This window comes from Mustela lutreola, chromosome 18, assembly GCF_030435805.1.
Source record: "Mustela lutreola isolate mMusLut2 chromosome 18, mMusLut2.pri, whole genome shotgun sequence".
In the NCBI taxonomy this organism is placed as follows: Eukaryota; Metazoa; Chordata; class Mammalia; order Carnivora; family Mustelidae; genus Mustela; species Mustela lutreola.
Genome location: NC_081307.1, coordinates 27182658 through 27204950, shown reverse-complemented (window position 1 = coordinate 27204950; position 22293 = coordinate 27182658). Strand labels below are relative to the sequence as shown.

Here is a 22293-nt window from a genome sequence, read left to right as displayed (position 1 = left end):
GGTATAGAATACTACTCTTAGAAAATTAGATAAGTTTCTACAAATACTTATTTCTTTAAAAAAATTTTTTTTTATTTTGTTATATTAGTCACCATGCAGTACATCTTTAGTTTTTGATGTAGTCTTCCATGATTCATTGTTTGCATGTAACACCCGGTGTTCCATGTAATCTGTGCCCTCCTTAATAACCATTTCTGGGTTCACCCATCCCTCTAAAATCCTCAGTTTGTTTCCTGGAGTCCATAGTCTCTCATGGCTCTTCTCCCACTCTGATTTCCCTGTCCTTCATTTTTCCCTTCCTTCTCCTAATGTCCTCCATGCTATTCCTTATGTTCCACATATAAGTGAAATCATATGATAATTGTCTCTCTGCTTGACTTACTTCACTTAGCATAATCTCCTCCAGTTCCATCTATGTTGATGCAAATGGTGGGTATTCATCCTTTCTGATAGCTGAGTAATATTTCATCGTATATATGGACCACATCTTTATCCACTGACCTGTTGAAGGGCATCTCAGCATCTTCCACAGTTTGGCTGTTGTGGCCATTGCTGCTATGAACATTGGGGTGCATGTGGCTCTTCTTTTCTCTACATCTGTATTTCTGGGGTGAATACCCAGTAGTGCAATTGCCAGGTCATAGGGTGGCTCTATTTTTAACTTTTTGACGAAACTTCACAGTTTTCCAAAGTGGCTACACCAGCTTGTATCCCAACAACAGTGTGAGGGGGTTCCCTTTTCTCCACAACCTCTCCAACATTTGTTGTTTCTTGCCTTGTCAATTTTTGCTATTTTTACTGGTGTCAAGTGGTATCTCAGTGTGGTTTCGATTTGAATTTTCCTGATGGCTAATGATGTTGAACATTTTTTCATGTGTCTGTTAGCCATTTGTGTATCTTCTTTGGAGAAGTGTCTGTTAATGTGTTCTGACCATTTTTTGACTTGATTATTTGTTCTTTTGGTGTTGAGTTTGAGAAGTTCTTTATAGATCTTGAATACCAGCCCTTTATCTGTAGATTTTTGCAAATGATACTACAGATACAAATACCTATTTCTAAAGTAACCTGCATTTCTGTAGTTCTCAATCACCAGTATGTGTGAGTGACAGTATATATATATGACTGCCATTGATGGCAGGAAGTAAAATTTTATAGGTGTTTACTTCTGTCTGCTCATGCAGAACCTTGGTCTACAGTGCCTCTAACTGCCCCTCCCCAGTATTTCTGAGAGTCCATTGGCAGTGTCTTCTGTATTTGTGAATAAGCTTATTTGTGTTCTTCCATTCGTGGTACCTGCAAAGCATTTGAGAGTGGCTTTTCTGCCATCACTGCTGGCAGTCTGTGAAAAAGCATATTTCCTATTGTTCTACTAGTGTCTCAGTCCCCTGAAGCTGGATATCCAGGTGTGTGTATTTAGTCCTTTTTTTTTTGTAGTTCATAGTGGCTGAGTGTGTAGCCCTGTTTCTCTTGGATATACTTCTAAACATTTTTTCCTCACCCTTATTATGGAAGCCGAGGAGCTGATGCCCCTGTTTGCATTTCTTGTGAAGATAGCTCTACCTTGTTGTCCACCTGGCCAGGAGCAGCCCTTGGAGTCAAAGCTAGAGTTCTCTCTGTCTCCAACCTTGAACCCATACATACAAGTCACCTCGCAAAAGGCCTCTTTATCCTCTAAGTCAGCTCTTACAAATACCCACCTGAGGGCTGCATGCAGGCTTTCCCATTTTGTTAGACATGAAGTTAACATTTTAACTATTCCAGAAATTTCACGATGTTTTTTCTGAGGCAATTAATCTCTTTCTCATGATTTTTTTCAGTTTCCCTAAACCTTTCTGAGATTACAATCTCTAGATTATCTCAGGAAGTTGCTTTGTTTTCCAGATTTGAATTATGGTTATTCTTGGATCTCTTTTTTATTATTTTAGGTAGTCTCATCCTTAAGCCCTCTGTAATAACCATCTCTACACTGAGGAGTAGAGATTTATTCCTCTATTGGGGTCTCAGTCTCATGTATTCAACTGATGACTTGGCATTTGCTTTGGTGCCTAAAACTCAGCTAGTTCAAGTGTCCTCATCCCTCTTCTGTTGTCTTTTATGTTCATGACTAACACCTCCTCCATCAGGTACCACAGCCAGAAGGCTTTGAGTTCCCTGAACATCTCCTTCTCCTCACTCTCCATATGCCGTCCGTCCATCACCAGGTCCTGCCTTCTCACCTCTTGAGCATCTTGCACCCATCTACTTCTTTCCATCTTTCCTGCTTCGTCCCAACTGCCATCATGTCCCACCTAGATGACCGCAGTAGCCTCTCACCTGTTCTCTCTGTCTCCTTGGCATATGAAAAATGCAAACCTAATCAATCCATCTGCAACACGTTTAATTAAAATCCACCAGTCGCTTCCTGTTCTTCCCAGCTCTTCAGCCTCACCTGTCTTCACTACCTTCATCCTCATGTTCCATCCTCAGTCCTCAAAAGGCCATGCTTGCTCCTTCACTGGTGACCTTGTATCTAGCTTCCTCTACTTGGAGAAGCCCACTGCCCCTTTGGGTAGTTAATTTCTTTCCCCTAGACCTCAGCTATTGTTTCTGCAGAAATGGTCTCCCTATCTGCTGTGTATACTCTCATGACCACATACCTTTTCTTTATTTTTTCTATCACAACTGTAATTTTAGATGCCCTGGATGATATCTTTCTTCTCTTTCTTGATCTCCATGAAGGCAGAAACTCCCTCATATCTTTAACATTTAGCATGATTTATTTATTTTTATTATTTTTAAAAAGATTTTTATTTATTTATTTGACGGACAGAGATCACAAGTAGGCAGAGAAGCAGGCAGAGAGAGAGGAGGAAGCAGGCTCCCTGCCGAGCAGAGAGCCTGACACGGGGCTCGATCCCAGGACTCCGGGATCATGACCTGAGCTGAAGGCAGAGGCCTTAACCCACTGAGCCACCCAGGCACCCCACATTTAACATGATTTAATAGGTAAAAGATAAATCTTTCTTGACCGAATAACTGGGAATCAACATAATGGTTTTGGAGCCAGTCTTCTGAATTTGAATCATGGCTCTGCCCTAATAACTATGACTATGGGCAACCTGCTTAAGATTCCTAGACCCCAGTCTTCCTATCTGAAAAATGGAGATAAATAATTTCTAGGATTTTTGGGAACAATGTTATAGTATTTGAAAATACAAATTCTAGTATTTGTAGAAGTGCTTTGAATATAGAAGGTATTAAATGGTAGAATTTACAGTATCTCTTTTGAAAAGAACTTTTTATTATAAAATAAAAAATGCAGATTCAGAGAATCTTACAAAATGTATGGTTGGATGAATGATCATAAAGAGAATACCCTTGTAACTTACAAAAACCTCAGAAGCCCCTCTAAGACCCTCTGTATCTCCATCCCATTTCAGCCCCTTCTATTACACCTACGTGTCTTGACTTCATTAGTAATCACTTCCTTGCATGCGATTATAGTTTTATCACTCAAATATGCATCAGTGTACATCATGGTGTTTTTCTTGCCCATTTAAAAAAAAATCAGTTTCCCCTCTCTCCTTTTCTTTCCTTTACAGTTTATCTGTGAAGAACCTGGAGCATCTATCCTGTGGCATGTCCTATAGTTTGGGTTTTGCTTGATTGTGTGTGAATGATGCAGTTCAGCATGTTCTTCTCCTTTGTATGTCCTGCAATTTGGCAGCTGGATCCAGAGGCTTGATTAAACTTGTGTTTGATCCCTTTGGCAGACCAAAGGTGGTGGTGTGATCATTCATCAGGAGGCACATAACCTCATTTTTCTTTTTTGTTTTATCAGTAGCTGTTGATGCTTGATACCAAGTTCCACTGACTTGTTGGGGGTGACAGAATGGTAATGTTTTACTTCTGCCATGGAGTGAGTCTGTAGTACGAGCTACTGGAACCTCTTATGTTTCTGGGCAAGGGGTGATTTGCTGGGGTGGACATCTGAGTCCGAGTGAAGGGTGGTGGTCACGTGGCCCAGATTTACAATCTGCTGGTGGTGATCCATTATCAGAAATATGTGGATGGGGGAAAAAAATAAGTGCGTGAGGCTTCCAAGAAGGAGATCATGTTCATTTTAATTTCATTCTTTCATTTTTATTTATTGTTTTGAATATTTTTAAAGAGAGACATGTTTCCTTCATCTATTTAGTTACACAGTAGTACAGTTCACATAGAAAAGCAGGGTAAATGCTAGTTTTTTCCCCCATTGCTTCTAAAATAATGAGTTGATGGTGGTTGGGGGAGGGATAGGGTGGCTGGGTGATGGATGTTGGTGAGGGTATGTGCTATGGTGAGTGCTGTGAAATGTTGTAAGCCTGATGATTCACAGACTTGTACCCCTGGGGAAAATAATACATTACATGTTAATATAAAAAAATTAAAAAATTTTTTAAAAATCTCAAAAAATAAAATAATGAGTTGATTCCCCATCATCCTCTGAAGGTGATTAGTTGTTTTGTGTTTTGAAAAAAAATTACAAAATTACAGATTTGAAAACAATAGATGGGTTTCAATAGTTGTAATTATCTTTTTTGAAGCTTAAATAATCCCATCTTTGGCTCTCTGGCATAACAGGATATTTCAGATTCATCTTGAGCATTTTCTGTTCTCACACCTGCAATTAGCCATTTCTTCAAAAAGAGCTCTGATTTCTTTTAGTTGGAAGTGGAATTTCAAGAACCCATTCTGCCTCAGCTCTGAGCAGCACAGTCAGACCCAGATCTAGCTGTTGGAACTTCATTTGCTTTATTTGTTTGTAGGGTGACCAGTGGACCTGATTTGCTTAGACCTGTCTTGGTTTTAGCACTGAAAGTTCTGTGGCCCGAAGGGAAAAAAAAATAAAACCAAAAACTCATTCTAGGTGTTAAGCTCATAGCTATTAGTTTGGTCATTGTTTCTTGGCTTTCTCTTTGGAGAAATCTGGAAAAATATGTGTGAGATCACGGGTTCAGGGAAATAGTTTTTGTGGTCTCCATTGAACTCACTGCACTCCAGTGCATGATTGTGAATACAGCAGACAAATATGTGCACTACCGAGTCCCAATGTGAATGTTAGAGAGTGACTGCCTTAGTAATTATTGTAGCTAAACTTAACATTTATTGTACTTACTATATGCTGGTGGCTATATGTATGTATTACCTAATTTAATTTTTATACCTACTATGTGAGATAGGACTGTTATTTTACAGATGGGAAGACTGAAGTTTAGAGGTTTAGAGCAACTGAATAAAGTACCCAGGCCATGTAGCATGTGGAGGAACTAAGGATTAAACCCAGGTCTCTTTTACTCTGGAGCCTGTACACTTAACCACCTTATTACCTTTGTAATTATTAAAGGCTAGTGTTACCTAATTCAAGTTAAAAAAACAAACAAACAAAAAAACCTGGATATTCTCTGAGATGGTTCTAGGATCTGTTTAGGAATTAGTGTCACTTTAGAGCTCTCAGGTTGAATAGAATGGTGTTCCAGCTGCCCCTTCTGTGCTCATGACGATCATTACTAATCAAGTATGGCCATAGTTTGTTTATGTTTTTCTGCTGGATCTGGATGACGTCTCAGAATCCCTTTCAATATAGTCTTCCAGGCAACCACTAAATATTTACAAATATTTACCAGAGTTGGCACATAATGTGAAACCCATCTGCCATTCTGAGTGAGAACCACCTAGAAGGGCAGCGGTTCCTCTGGATTCCCGGAGCACATTTCTGTGTCTGTATTACTGTCATCACTTTACTATATGATAATAGTCAGTTATAGAGTCTTCTCATCTGCTCTGGTAAAAGCCACTTTTCCAAACTACATTCCATTAATATTTAATTTCTGGGAGATGCTTTTAGGTATACTGCAAAAACAAGAGGCAGGATGAGAGCCTTGTTTGGTCACATAATTTCAAAAACGAAGTTCTTGAAACTTGCCTTATTTATTTATTTATTTATAAAAGATTTTATTTAGTTATTTGAGAGAGAGTGATACAGAGAGTGAGCACACAAACTGGAGGGAGAGGCAAAGGAAGAGGGAGAAGCAGACTTTTCACTGAGCAGGGATCCCAATGCAGGGCTCAGTTTCAGGACCCTGAGATCATGACCTGAGCCAATGGCAGACACTTAAGCTACGGAGTTATCCAGGTGCCCCGTTCTTGAACCTTTATAATGTGCATTATTGTGTTAACTTCTGAGAAGTCCTATCTTAATGGAATCTATTAAACTGTACTTAATCCTGTTTTCTATACATGATTGATCCCCATATCCTCACTTTTTTTTTTAAATAATAAAGAGATTATTAAGAAATAATATACAATCTATAGAGGTAGGACAGGCCCAGGGGAGGGCAGGCCCCTGTCAAGCTGCCAGCACCATTTCTTTATTTTTTTGCCCTTCTCTGAGGGGATTAATTCTCAGACTAGTAGCCAGATGACTGTAGTAGGCACAGGTATTGCAGCCACACAGGATGATGTCCAGGGGAAGAAAATCCCTCTTCAGAGCAAGGGAAAAGTTGCCAGAAATGCCTCCTGCAATGTTCCCTTCACATCTTACTGACTGGGCTGGGGCAGATATCCTTTCCTAACGAATTGTTGGCAAGGGGGACAGGATTTCTGAGGGTGACCTGAGTGGGTCCTTTAGGAAGGAAAGAAGTAATAAAGTCAAAACACTGAGCATTTCACTTCACCTCACAGGTCTTCATGACTAGGGCTAACTTCTCTTAGCCTGTCTTCCACACTTTCATTCATTCTTAAAGCTACCTTCTGTTCCTGAATTTACCTTTGTGTGGTGGGTGTGTGAGCACCCACATGCCCCTCGGAAGGCCACTGCCCCCATCTCTACATGGTCACTTCTGCTTGTTGGTAAAAGTCCACTTCAACTGCCCTTCCGTTCAGTCCACTTTACCTGCCCTTTGGGTCTGCCCAGTAAACGTTTATTTCAGTGAGGAGAGGGAGAAGTCTAGGTTAATTCCAGGGTCTGGCATGGGTGGCTGAATGACTCTAGAGGCTATTTGCTCAGTTTTGGAATGGGGGAGGGTAATGAGTTTTTGCCATGTAGATTTTGAGGGGCCCGTGGATATGTTCAGCCTGCAGTGAGGTATGCTGGTGTGCAATTTGAGGGAGAGGCCAGGATGAAGCAAGTAGGCAGTCAGGATGCAGGCGGTAGCTAAAACTACAAGGATTGATTGAATGATTGAAGCCAGGGAGCCAGAGGGTAGGTGGAGGAGGGGCTGCTCACTGAGGTGTGAGAGGAAATATTCCAGGACAGGAAAGAAAAGCCCAGAGAAGCAGAGAATCAATGGCAAGTAGCATCAGGTGTAGGTTCAGAAGAGGTCCAGAAGGAGGTCAGAACGTCCAGAAGGTCCAGAAGGTCAGAGAGGTCCAGAAGGAGGACCAAGCAAGAGGTGTCCACTGGGTTTGACAACTGGGAGGTCTTTGGAGATTTGTGCCAGTGGTGTTTTGGGAAGCAAAGGCGGATGTGGGAGCAAAAATTATATTCTTGTGGGTGAAGAGTGAGCAGGAGGTAAGGAAGGAGAGACAGTACATGGACAGTGCTCCTCTAGAAGCTTGGCTAAGGAGGAAAGTAGAGAAGGCAGCATTTATAGGAGTGTGTGTGTGTGTGTGTGTGTTTGGGGAACTTTTGTTGAGTGGAGATATGTAAAAACATTTTTGGGTTAAAGGGGAATCGTGAAAAGTAGAGAGAAAGGGCCTGAAAGCCTCCGAGCTAGAGGATGATTGATAGGGCAGTGTCCAGGCAGGTGGGACCAGAGCACAGGTGGAGGGTTTAGGCTTGAGACTAGTGGGAAGGAGGAACAAAGGGGAGGGTACAGAGAGAGCCTCGTAGGAGGTTGGCAGAGAACTCAGATGTTTCACAGATGTTTCAAGCTGACCCCTACTTTCTTGGTAAGTAGGAAGTAAAATTAATTGCTCGTGGTTAAGAGGATGACAAATGTAAAAGGTAATTTTTTTTTAAAAGATTTTATTTATTTTGACAGACAGAAATCACAGGGAGGCAGAGAGGCAGAGAGAGAGGAAAGGAAGCAGGCTCCCTGCTGAGCAGAGAGCCCGATGCGGGGCTCGATCCCCGGACCCCGGGATCATGACCTGAGCTGAAGGCAGAGGCTTTAACCCACTGAGCCACCCAGGTGCCCCTGTAAAAGGTAATTTTAAGAGAGGTCGTAAAAGGTTTGGAAACCACCACCACCACCACCACCACTACCACCACCACCACCTCTTGGAGAAAATAACAGGAAAATTTTTTGTTGAGCCCTTACTGTTGTACCTGGGCCCTATACTAAGTACATTCTCATTCAGTCCTCATAGTGACCCCATGAGATACTTACTGTTATCCCCATTTTATGGGTCAGGAAACTGTTTTAAAGAGATTAAGTGACTTGCCAAAGGTCAGGTTGTGAACCAGTGATTCAGGCTTTTTCTGACACTGGGGCCAGCCTCTCAATTTTTATGCTCTCCTGCCACAAGGGAGAGGAAGCCTAGCAAAAGTAAGTGGGCATATTGTTTTATTGGAGTTAAGGGCTGATGTGGGTTGGAGGCCAGGAGAATGTGGTGATGCCCATTGGCTTGGTTGTGATATATTTTTTAGGAGGCCCACTTAGCTCTTTCGATGGAACCAAGAAGGAGCCAGGATGTGGAACAGGTCAGGGGGCAGGAATCCTTGATAAGAGTTGCTCAGGTGTCAGCTAAGCCAAGGAAGGAACAGAGGCCAGGAGGGAGCTTAGAGAAAGGGGAAGGATAAAAGAGATTGACAGACTTCTAATGCTCATGCCAAAACCTTCGGTGTGGCTACAAGAAAGGGGGAGTGGAGAGGAAGGTCCTGGAGCTGAGGAGCCAAGACACTGTGTTGTGGATGTGATGTGCCCGGATGTTGCATGTGATTCATCTTCCTATTTCTCTTGTGACTGAGGAGTTGCCTTCAGGAGCTCTCTGGTAAAATATTGTCTGAGGAGAAAGCTTGCATTATACACTATGAAATCAGAGACAATGGAAAGTCTATGGATGGGGAGAGTGGGGTTATTGTCTCTTGACTGTTTTGACCAAGTCCAGCTCTGGCAATACGAGTGCCCTTCATGGCATTTGCTTTGAACTATACTTGGGTGATTTTACCAGTTAAATGCAATAAGACGTTAGTTAATAGAGTTGTTTTTCTTTAGAAGAGTATGTCTTTGGCAATTTAAATTTCCAAGAATGGTTTCATTCAGTGCCTGTACTCAGTGTCGACCATTCTAGGAATACAAATAATTTTTGATTCAAGAACTGCATTTAAAACTAGCTCTTATTACTTTAACTGATTTTTCTTGTCTCTTAAAGTGAATAATGGTTTGTTAATATTGTGGAATAGAAATTCTTTGGAGAAAGAATTTTTTGAGACTACAAATGAAATACTGTAATTTTGGGGGCATCTGGGTGGCTCAGTGGGTTAAGCATCTGCCTTTGGCTCAGGTAATGATCCCAGGGTCCTGGGAGGGAGCCCTGCGTCAGGCTCTCTGCTCAGCAGGGAGCTTGGTTTCCCTTTTCTTTCTCTCTGCCTGCCTATCTGCCTACTTGTGATCTCTGTCTGTCAAATAAGTAAATAAAAAATCTTTTAAAACATTTAAAAAAAAGAAATATTGTAATTTTCATTTCAGTTAACAGAGCAAAGTCAAAGTTAGGAATAAATCTTCTGTGATTCTGCTTCCACTTAATGTAAAATGATTGCTATGTTCTTAAAATCTTCTGAATAGTAAAAAAGTCTCAGTTTTTTCAGGTGTCATAACTTGTATTACCAGGATTATTTAGCCTTTCTCCGTGTAGTCTAAGGGTCCATAAGTAATTTAGAAATTTTTGTTAAAAATATATACTTATTTCAAAGACACACCTTAAGCTTTCTGAATTAAGAATCTTGGGGGATTGGACCAAGAAATCTGCATTCGAGCAGATTCCTCAAGTGATTCTTGAAAACTGAATTGCTGTGTTTTCAAGCAGTGGATAGCAGCTTCTGGGTATCAATAGGGGCAAAGGAAACTCAGCCACATGTGGTATTCGTATATGTTCATATACCCACAGGTACCAGCATGTCCCCTCTTCTTGAGGATGGAATGGCTGCTGCACAAAGGCCTATCTTTAATACTATGTTTCTTCTCAGAGGAAGTTTTATTCTTTGACTTTCAACATTTATTTTAGATAGGAATGGAAGAAATAATTTGTATGATTTGGATCTAGGCAGGGACAGTTAACTTTTTACTTATCTGTTTGGAAGGGATAAAAAAAGTCAGCCTCTGAGTAGTTTGCATTTAATTGTGTTTTCAGTTTTATACAGCCAGAATTTTTCATGGCAATAATTCATCTCCTACATTTCAATATCTTGTATATATTTGTTATCTGGGCCACTCTACATGGAGCTCAGCTTTTTGCTTTAAGCGAACTGTGGAAATAGAGATCCTACTGAATCAAATTACTCATGTGATATTTTTCTAACTAGGTATGTACTAAATATTTAATCATCTGTTTTTATTTAAAAGCTAGCCAGCAAATTAATAATGGTATTATAGTGTTTCAGGACAGTAATGGAATATTAAAAAAAAAAAAAACCCAATAACCGTGATTGCTTTCATTACTAAAGATCTCTGTGAAAAAAGCAATTCTATGTGACTCATGTATTTCTTGAGTTACATGAAGCAGAGGTAACCACTCTTGACTCCTTTATTATTTGTAGTGAGTGGTTTCAGTGAGAACTTTGGTGAGATGAGAGTAATTTTTGTAATATACTTCAATATGTATGAACTTCAAAATTCTTCTGAAATGATTTCCTGTGTTGACTGTATATTAAGTAACTTTTCTTCCATGACCTGGGCTGGAAAACAAAATGTAGAGAAGATACCAGACTAGGAAGAATATTAGAATTCCTCGGCATAGTCTCCCTCTTTAAAATGGTTTCCTGATCCATAAAATGGGAATAACAGAAACTATCTCATGGTGTCACTGTGAGGACTGAATGAGAATGTACTTAGTATAGGGCCTGGTACAACAGTAAGGGCTCAACAGTAGTTCTTTTTTTTTTTTCCCCCAAACCTTTTGCCACCTGTCTTATTTGATTGTGAACTTCCATCAAGAATAGATTAAGGCCTATGAACCCAGAGAATGTAAGTTCTTTAACTTTGTCTCTGTAGTACCCAACTAAGTGGCAGCAGACACACAGAATCCTCAGTAAATGTTAGATGATTGAATGAATGGATGGAAATGTGATTCATATCATGGAAACTTGTGATTTCCCTCGTGGACTCAAAATTACAGTGGAAGCCAGTGATAAAATGGTTACAGAATTTTCATTACACAAACCTTTTCAGGAATGCACAAAGCTAATGTCAGTTTTCAATTACCCTTCCTAAGCCAATTTGCTTTTCCTCATTCTCCTCCTTCCAGCCCTAGTATCTTTTCTAGAGTTGCCAATTTAGGCCAACTGCTGCTGCCTGTGTACTTTTAAGTGCATGTTAGAATTTCAGTTTCCAAATCTGTTCTGATTTGAAATATACTTAAATTTCTCTTAAAATCAAGTGAAGTGTGTTTTCTAAAGATCTTCAGATTTAAGTTCCTGACATTAGAAAGAAAACACATTTTTCTTCCCATTAGTCTAATTCTTCTGAGTAGAAAAACAATCCTAGATATATTAATCTACTTCAAAATCTACCTCTGCTGATCAATTAATAGAGAAACACTGATTTTTTCTCCTGGAAAGTGGATTATTAACCAAGAAGCCTGCTTGGGACAGTTAGGCCTGAAAGCATGAAAGGTAATACCAGTCACGTGTCATAGAACTCATAATTATTTTGGGGGGAAGGAAATTAACATAGTAAAAAAAATTAGACCATGACTTGGAACCATAATAAGAACCTATATTTGTCAACTGCTTTATAATTTTAAAGCACTTTCATATTGCATTATCCTTCTTACAATGCAGAATAATCCTTTTAATATAAATAGAGCAGAAATGATTTAGATTGAATTGAATCTCAGAAGGTGGATATGTTCACTAGAACTCAGCAAGAAAGTGGCAAAGAACCAACCACAGCCTATGGTTCTGGGTCTTAATTTAGTGCTCTTGTCACTGTAATGTCATGTCCTATGCTTTGCCAGAGTAGTAACAGGGAGATGGTGCTCCAGAAAACAGTATATTTGAATTTCATATTTGTTCAGAGAAAAGTTCTTATTTCATACTCCTTTATAGGATCTAGTCTCAGATCTATCCCAACTGAAGAAGTTCTTTCGTTATAGAGATATAAACAGAACCTTGATTCCTACATTTGATGTGTGCAGGCAGGGCTGACCTTTAGCCTGACACAATAATACTTTGATAAATGGTGTAATAAGCTATAGGAGCTACTGATAATCTAATCTACCATTCATCTCTTGCCAAGTTCATTTTAGGTAAAATCACGATAGGGATTTGTATTTCTGGAGGCCAAGCTGGCTTTACTGAGTATTCTGCAGGGTAGAGAAGACCCTCACTTGCTCCTGTCTCTGTGTCTCTTCCTCATTTCCCTGTCTGGAAATGCCCTGCAGCTTTGGGCTTTCAAGGTACATAGTTTGGAATTGGCTGAAGAGGCTAGAAAGGGATTTTTCCAGTTCACCTTTGCATAATTTGTGCCTCAGAGCACCCCCCACCAAGCCCTCCCACCATGCCCTGTTGTTCCTTCAGTTTGTGCTTAGCTGATAAAAAACTCTCCCTGAAGCACAAAATTCTTGAGGTATACAGTCCTTTGAAGGAAGTCAGAGTCTAAATCCATCTGTATATTTAATAGACACTTAGTATTTTTTTAAGAATGTTTCTGGTGGCACTAAGATCAATAGCATAGAAATGAAAATATTTTTTCATTTAAAATAGGAAAAAATGGTGGAGACAAGGTAAATGTACAAAATAAATAAGAGATTAGTTACATTGTCATTCAAAACCATATATTCCAAATCTTTTATTTAATGAAAGATGTTCATAATGTAGTATTGAGTATGAAAAGCCAATTTCAGAGCTGTGTGAATACTATGATCCTAATTTTTAAAAAAAGTATGAAAATGAAAAAAACTACCAATAATAATTTGTTTTTATTATTGTGTTACCAGGCTCTCTTATGTTCATGTGTGTCAACTCATTTAATGCTCTCATCAACCCAAAGAGGCAGGTGCTATTGTTATCTTTATTTTAGAGATGAAGAATTGAGGTACAGAAAAATAAGTTGCCCAAAGTTACTTAGTAAGTGTCGGAGTTACCCGCTAAGAAGAAATATACTGAAATGTCAGTAACGATTATCTCTGAATTAATGGTGTTATAGGTCAATTTAATTCTTTACATCTATAATGTAGAATGTGTCTTTGTTCTTTATGTTATTAGAAATAGCATTTTGAAAAGAAATTAAAGCATGTTTGGGATCTTAGAAAAACAATATGAGATCATTTGTAGGTTTGAATTTCAAAGCTTTTTTTTTTCTTATATGTGAAATAGGAATAATACTTGGTTGGGGGGGGAACACAAATACTACTACTTTCCATGAGTACACTCTCCCTTAATCCTTAGTGTATGTGTTTGACAATTTTCTTTTATCAATAAAGAAAATGAGACCTTTTTGAATTCCTGATTAAACATTATAAAGCACAATCCAGGAAACTGGCTTCTGATCAGACCAGGTTTTGTTTGAATACTCAAATACTTCACCAGTAATAGAAAGTGTAAAGGTACATACACTGTAGAACATCTCCAGGAAATGTGCACTTTCCTCCTTTTAAAGTATGGCCTCAGAGATAAAAATATTTCAAGAACAATGTGTTTTATTATGTTGTGTCTTATTTTCCTGTTACTGTTTCAGCCCTTCTTTCTTACTTTCATTTCTACCACTCCTTTCCCTTCAGAAAACCAATAAGCCATCCAACCAACCCACTGGTTAGCCTCGGTTTGTTGAAAGCTGGTAACATTTTGAATTGGGTGCCAGGCACTCTGCTAAGTGCTTTCTGGGAGCAGCAGTTACAGAGTAGAGGACCGTAGTTTGAATGTGGCTCATGGTTTTTGGCCCCAACAGTGTAAGCTCGCAGTGTTGGGAATTAAAATTTCTCAGAGATAGCATCTGAGCTTTTTGATTTCTGTTTTTTGTTGAAGAGAGTTGGAAAATCTAGCTATACACCGGGGACAACCCCCTTAACTCATTTATATTCCTTACCAGGCTCCTGTTGTCTTTTTCCATTTTTGGACCCTTGGTACTAGCATCCTCTGAGATATTCTAAGCCCACTGAAGCTAGAAAGGGAAGTGGTTGGTCATGGATCCACCTTGAGTAAAATGCGCTTCTGGACAGATTTGAGAGCCCGTGTTCTCTCTGCTCTGCCCTGCTGCCCTCCTAGCTCTGGCCCCTGGCTACTCAGCTTCCGTCTTAGACCTGACCTATTGCTCATGTCACAGTCTTTTGTCAGTGTCTTAGTCAAATGAAGTGGATTTTCAAGTCTTTTGTCATATCTTCTTGAGATAGCCTTTCAAGTTTTTAGTCCCTTATCTTCTGAGGAAGGCTCTGTCTGATTCTTTGGTTTTGGAGAAACTATTTTTTGAGGCTGAGGCAGAAAATGATTGGCTTGAAAGAGGCAGGTTTTGAAAATAACATAGTTTGAGAATGAGTGTATTAGTCATGGGATCCCAGGAGTCGTCAGATGCTGAGAATACTTGGAAAGGCTCAGCCATGTGACAGCTCCATGTGGTTAATGGTGATGATTGGGGTTTGGGGTTTGTTTTCCTAAGATAAATCACTATTTCGGTACCTTATAAGAAATTACCCATTACTCTTTCAACTCTGTGCAACTGTTTTTCTTTTTAAAGTAGGCTAAAGCACATTAAAAAAAAAAAAAACCTTTTTTTTTTTCACTGTAAAAGCATATACTGAAGGAGAACAAGGAAAGTGGCACTTGTTTGAGTAGCCCAGGTAATGGGCATGAAAGCATTTCCAAGTCATGGGCTGCTGGGCCTGGCTTGGTTTGTGTTCCCACAGGAAGCAACACAGTAAGTAAGCAATGTTGTGCTTATAAACAACGGACAATGAGGTACATGTCTTGACTGGATTCCAGGTCGTTTCTGGTTGTTTAGTTGCTAATGGTGTTGGAGTACCCACGTCTCTCTACATGGATTCTCTCTGGATGTTGCGTCCTCAGGAAATGGTGCCTGTAGCTCCAACACAAAGACAGTGGACTGTGTTTTGGCAACAGACTAAAAACTGATCTTCAGAAGTGAACAGAAAGCTCATATCTACTCAATAAAGGGTTTATTGATATGCTACTCTTTGATACTTGAAGATCTAGTTACATATATTAGAGAAAAGCTCTTTGGTTTTGCCCTGTCTTTGGGAAACAGTTTTTAAAATAAGCAATTATATGTTAGGATCTCATTTTCTCTCCAGAGAACTCACCGAATGATTAAAAATGAACTCAAGTTCATTTTTTTAAAGGATTTTATTTATTTGATAGAGATCACAAGTAGGCAGAGAGGCAGGAAGAGGGAGATGGGGAAGCAGGCTCCTGGCTGAGCAGAGAGCCCGATGCGGAACTTGATCCCAGGACCCTGAGATCATGACCTGAGCCAAAGGCAGAGGCTTAACCCACTGAGCCACCCAGGCACTCCTGAACTCAAGTTAATTTTAAGCTAGATTTAAATCTTAAAATGAAGACGGAGTTCACTTATTTCAATTACATAAAAAACAAAGTGTACTTTTTACCTGACAGGGGTACTGGTTAACCAAAAGCTTTTATGAGTTAATAGTGTGGTATGGATACTAAAAACTTAAATAGAGCTGAGTGGTCAGACTACATTCGAAGTCCTAATTTCTGGATTTGAAATCTTACTGAAGATTTATTTCTAGCACTTTGCTGCAGTGAGAAGAGTACAGACATTTTTATTTCCTGTTTCCCAGTACTGGCATTTTAGGAAAGTGGCTGTCAGGAAGAGGTAAGCTTTCCTTGGGGAACGAGGCCTGTGGCAGCACAGATAGGGCAAGTCAGCATTTGCCTTAAAGAAGAAGTCTTTTGGGGAAGTCTCTGCCATGCGGAGTTTGTTTTTTCAAACCTATAAATAGAAGGGAAATGAAGATAATTTTGGCTCAACTGCCCTCTGAGCCACAGGAATTTATTCAAATTTTGCATTTGTTGCAGCCAACAACTGCAACAAATTTCTCCCTGCCTCTTCCCTTTCTCTTTTCTTTTTCCACTTTGGTATAAGGATTAGTAAATTGCATATTTGTGATCTAAAAGAAGATGAGTATGTGTGGTAGTGACTAACTTATACTTCTTATACTTGTGTAGTAATTTAGAGACAAGGAGATTCTGGCTCCATTATACCCTTAAAAAAGGAATTTTCATGCATGGTTTCCCAGTTATTTTGGGCCCATGATGCTTCCCCCCCACCATTTCCCTTACTCAGAGATTCTCCATCAGGCTGTGGGGATGGGATAGGGATGAAGGAGTTTTTTCTTTCCAGTAAGGGCCAGTAACCCCTGGGGGATGGGCTGTGGAGAAATCCAGAACCCCACATTAGAAAAACAGATTGAAAAAATAATAGTGATTTTACTGAAAGAGCCAAAATAGAGAACATTGTTCTCATACTCTTTTTTAGATTAAAAGAGTGAAGGACTTACTCAGCTGTAGTCAGTAGTGACAAACATATGTTTATATACTGCATATTATATCTAAGTATGAAGCAGAGGGAGAAGAGTATGTGGACAGATGGCAAGAAGTAGTAAAGCCATGATTAGGGACAAAAAAGAGTAAAGGTGAGAATAAAAAAAATTAAATTTTGGAGGAAGTTGTAAAGATTGACACATAAGCACAGAATATGCTTAAATATGTGTGCTGCCTGTCAGTCACATTCTTTTTTTTTTATGGAACACTTCACAAATTTGCATGTCATTCTTGTACAGGGGCCATGCTAATCCTCTCTGTATACTTCCAGCTAATTCTCTGCTTTTAATGGCTGCATTATATTTTAAAATATGGCTGTACCATAATTGAACTCTGACTATTGATATTTGGTTTTTTTTTTTCTCATTTTTTGCCCTTGAAGTCAATAGAGCAGTGAAATTCTTGGTATGTATACTTCTTTGCATACGTGCAAGTATTTCCACTGGTTGGATTCCTAGGAGTAGAATTGCTAAATGAAATTGTAGCTCATAGAAATAACATTTCCCCCAGCAATGTATGAAATGAGCAATTCTATGTATCTTTGCCAATATTAGACAGTATTCATCTTTCCCCCTGCTTTGGTCATTGGTCAAATTTGTATTACATATTTTTTTCATATATTTATTTATTTGTTTATCTTATATGATCTTTCAGTTTCTTTTCTTGGATTTTAGTTATTTTTCTGAGGAGCTCTGTATATGTTAAATAATAGTCCTTTGTTATATATGTTGAGATATTATCTCCTGCTCTATCATTTACATTTCTTAGTATATTTTGCCAAACAGGATTTTATTTTATATAGTTGTATTTGTTAGCTTTTTTTATTTTTTAAACTTTTGAATTTTGTGTCTTCTTTTAGAGAGACCTTCTCCATCCCATGATTATACACGGCTTCTCCCTTATTTCCTTTGAACAATATTTTTAGTTTAAAAAAAAATGTACTTTTTTTTTTTTTAAGATTTTATTTATTTATTTGACAGAGAGAGATATCACAAGTAGATGGAGAGGCAGGCAGAGAGAGAGAGAGAGGAGGAAGCAGGCTTTCCACAGAGCAGAGAGCCCGATGCGGGGCTCGATCCCAGGACCCTGGGATCATGACCTGAGCCGAAGGCAAAGGCTTTAACCCACTGAGCCACCCAGGTGCCCCCCAAAATAATGTACTTTTTATATATTTGGAATTATTTATGCATAAAGTATGAGACAAAGCTCTAACCTTTTCTTATACATGAATATCAAGTTATTCCAAAGCCACTTATTCAATAGTCAAACTTTCTTATGTTCTTGATTCTCATATATAGATAGATTTGTTTTTGTACTTCTATTGTTCTGTTGATTTGTTTATTCTTGCTCTGGCATCATGTTGTTTTGATATCTGTTAGGGAAAATCCCTCTTTTTCAAAAATTTCTTAACTAATGTCAAGCATTTATTTACTTTTCCAGAAGAACTTTATAATCTATTAAGCAACATCTTAAAGCTTATTTAAATGGTATTTCATGGTTTGGTTTTATTTTTATATATAATTTATTCATTTAGTAATCTGTGTCCTTTTTTTCCTTTCTTTACATTTCAGAGTCCTGTGTATGGAAACCCACATGAGTCAGTTCAGTCTAGAAGGGTAGTAATTTCTCATAATATGGACAAAGCTCTGAAAGAAGGTAAGGATTAAATGAAAGCTTATGATTACCATGTAAAGCAATTCATTATGTTCTGAAGGGAAAATTATAATCTCTAACAGATTTATCTATCCTTCTTGTCTGTGTGTAACATTGGGAATTTTTATAATGTCTGAATAAATACATCCATATTTTAGTTGAATGGATGGGATTTAAATATTGACTAGGATTTCAAGGTCACATGAAGCTAACCAGTCATGTAGAGCTAGTTCCACCATATGAAACAAGGATCTGTTCTCTCACCTAAAATAGGTATTAGGAAATATTTTTTCTTTTAGATATAACCTAGAGAAGGTGTGTTGGGGATGAATGCACTCAGGCTTGCTCATCAACAAATCAGTTAAGCAAATTAAGGGATATAGCAGTCAGCCTTCTTAATGGAGGACATGTCAGTAAAACTAGTATTGAGCTATGTTGAAGGTAAGTTGTAAGGGCATGATATTGTTCCATGTAGAAGTGGAAATCAGGTGTAATTAGAAATATTAAAGTTGAAAAGACATTTTGAGATCAAATTAAATTTCAAATAATATTTTAAAAATCAAATTTCTAAAAACACAATTTCAGTTATAAGTACAGAAAAAAAGTGAGTTTTTAGAGTGAATATGGAAATTAGATATAAAGTTGAGAGAAGTGAATAACGTGGTAAGTACATAGTAAGTATGTTTACTTTCATGGTTCACAGAAATCACTGTATTAAAATTTGAAGATGAGTGCTATGTGAATACAGAAGCAGTCTGAAATTGTGTGGATTCATAGTTTTAGAACTTTAGGGACTAATTAAGCTTTAAAAATATTTCTATTAGTAAAGTATGGTAACTTTGATAAAAGCCAAATGTAAAATCCAATAATTTTAATTCATAATCTCAAAATCATGGTTTAAAAGTAACTAATTGCTTTTATTGAGGTAAAATTTACGTACTTTGAAATGCACAGATATTAAGTGTACATAAATTCAGTAATTTTCATAAATGTGTATAACTATGTAACTAGCAACCCTATGAAACTAAAGCACATTTCTATCATTACAGAAAGTTTGCCTTCTGACCCCCTCTAATCAAACACACTTTCCCTTGTTCTAATTTCTATCATTATAGATAAGTTTGCCTGTTCTTAAACCTTATAGAGATGGAATCATACAGGATATAGTCTTTTATGCCTGGCTTCTTTTCTCAGCATGTTTTTAAAATTTATCAATTGTTTGAATCAGTTCATTTTTTGTTATTACTACTGAGTTGTATTCTATTTTACTAATATGACTGTGTCCATATATTTATTCTTTCTTTTTTGGACATTTGTGTTGTTTCTAATTTTTTGAAACACACTGGGTAAGTTGCTATAAACAAGCATTTTTGTGGACATATGTTTTCATGTGTTATGGACAAATTTCAAGGAGTAGAATTACCAGACCTAGGGTAAGTTGTGTGCTTAACTTCATGAGAAATTGACAAATAAAATTGTAAAGTGATGATGTCTTTATTTAGGCTCTCACTATGTATGACTGTTCCAATTGTTTTACATTATCACTGATATTTACTGTTGTCATTTGTTCTATTTTAACTATTCTGATAAATGTAAAACAGAATCTTCCTGGAACCTTAAATTGCATATCTATGACAACTAATGATGGTGAGCATCCTTTCATTGATTATTGACCATTTCTATATCTTCCTTTGTGATGTGTCTGGTCAAGTCTTTCTTTTTTAAAATTTACCTTACAGTTGATTTGTAGGAATGTTTTTAAAGATTGTAGATTCACATCCTTTGTTAGATATAGATACAGAGAATACTTTCTCCTAGTTCGTAAATTCCCTTTTATTTTTTAATGTTGTCTTTGAGCAGAAGTTTTTTATTTTGATGTTGTCTAATTTACTAATTCTTTTTTCTTTCTGTTCTCTAGATAGGGTAATTTTTATTCATCTGTCTTCAAGTTCACTGTTTTTTTCATTGTTTTTATCTACTTAAGTGTATCCAGTGAATTTTAAAATTTCAAATATTGTACAAGGTACCTGGGTGACTCAGTGGATTAAGCCTCTGCCTTTGGCTCAGGTCATGATCTCAAGGTCCTGGGATCAAGCCCCATATTGGGCTCTCTGCTCAGCAGGGAGCCTGTTTACCCCTCTGTCTCTGCCTGCTGCTCTGCCTACTTGTGATCTTGCTTTCTCTGTCAAATAAATAAATAAAATATTTTCAAAAAATTTCAAATATTGTACTTCTGTCTAGAATTTCTTTTCTTTCTTTCTTTTTTTTTTTTTTTTTCAGATTGTATTTATTTATTTGTCAGAGAGAGAGAGTGCACAAGCATGAGGAGCAGCAGGCAGAGGGAGAAGCAGGCTCCCAGCTAAGCAAGGAGCCCGATGCATGACCTGAGCTGAAGGCAGATGTTTAACCAACTGAGCCACCCAGGCATCCCCTGTCTAGAATTTTTATTTAGTTCTCTGCAGAGATTTCCCCATTTGCCATTTGTTATTACCATCTTTATCTTTAATTCCTTGAACATATTTCTATAATTGCTTTAAAGTCTCTGTATGCAAAGTCCAAAATCAAGGCCATCTTAGAGTTGATTTATACCCATTGGTTTTTCTCTTAAGTATGTGTTACTTTTTTTTTCTTTTTCAGTTTTTCTTAGGTCTTCTTATTTTTTATTTTATCCTGAACAATGCAGATGCTACTTTCTAGACATTCTAGTTTTATGTTACCTTCCTCTGAAGAGTGTTGGTTTTTGGTCTAGTAGCCAGCTTAATTTTTGACTGTTCACCTTGAGGATACTTGGTTTTATACATATTTTCAGGGCAGGTCTGCTTGGATTTTATCCTTAGTCTAAGATGAATCCCTCAGTCTTGGGACATAGGCTGAAGTCATCAAGTTCATGTTCCTTACACAGTTTCAATGAAAGTCCATGGTCACACCTGTAACAGGGCAGGACTCCATCTCCAGACTCTGTCACTCTGTCTTGGAATGCAGTCAGAGAATCTGCTCACCTCTTTCAATTCCAGCTGTTGCTGTTTCCTTGCAGTCTTACCTCCATACATGTGTAGGGCAGAGTCAGCAATGGGTTTGAGGGTTTATAATCCAGATTTTGTGGCTCCATCTTATTTGTATTTCCTGCCCTTATTTTTAGGCGCTTTGGCAGTTCCTAACTCTGTTTTCTGATATCTTATATTAAAAAAAATACAGATGTTCAGTCTAAATTTGAACTTCCTTGTGCCTCTAAGACTGGTGAGTACTTTAGGGGAAAGTTACATAAATGTGTTTGGTACCAGGGCTAGTCCCTTCTATCAAGGGTAGATTTTCCCTTCAGTTCCTCTCACTCTGCTCTCCAGTGCCTTTATGTATTTATTTAATTTTTTAAGAGTTTAAAATATTTCCTTTATTTATGTGACAGATAGAGGGACAGACAGAGAGCACAAGCAGGGGAGCAACAGAGGGAGAGACAAGCTCCCCACTGAGGAGGGAGCCCTATGCAGGGGTTTATCCCAGGACCCTGGGATGATGACATGAGCCCAAGGCAGTTGCTTAACTGAGCCACGTAGGCACCCATCTCTCCAAGGTCTTTAAATAGTTCTTTAATATATATTTTTTAAAGTTCCTGATAGTTTTCTGTAGGAAGGTTAGTCTGGTATAAGCTATTCCACCATCCCTGGAATTGGAATCTTCTGCCTTTCTCTTTTAATTTGGTAAAATACATATAATGTAAAATTTAACATCTTAACCATTTTTAAGTTTACTGTTCAGTAGTGTTAAGTACAATTTCATCACTACGAAAAGCCTTTAGAACTCTTTTCATCTTGCAAGACTGAAACTCTGCCTATTAAACCACAATACCTACTCCTCTCTTCCCCCAGATCCTGGTAATCGCCATTCTACTTTCTATCTCGGCGCCTCGACTCTAGGTACTACACATAAATGAGGTCATATAGTAA

General features: G+C 38.1%; 1 protein-coding gene and 1 pseudogene across 2 annotated transcripts in view; one reads left to right on the top strand and one right to left on the bottom strand.

Annotated features, from left to right (window-relative positions):
* The window catches only part of SNX25 (sorting nexin 25), a 128542-nt gene that overhangs the window by 7685 nt on the left and 98564 nt on the right, over positions 1–22293 (top strand). For both annotated transcript variants that reach the window (XM_059155829.1, XM_059155830.1), the window contains exon 2: positions 18271–18355. In XM_059155829.1, coding sequence (XP_059011812.1) covers positions 18271–18355 — 85 coding nt within the window. The remainder of the gene's footprint in view (positions 1–18270; positions 18356–22293) is intronic.
* LOC131820722 (U6 spliceosomal RNA) lies at positions 16894–16991 on the bottom strand (annotated as a pseudogene).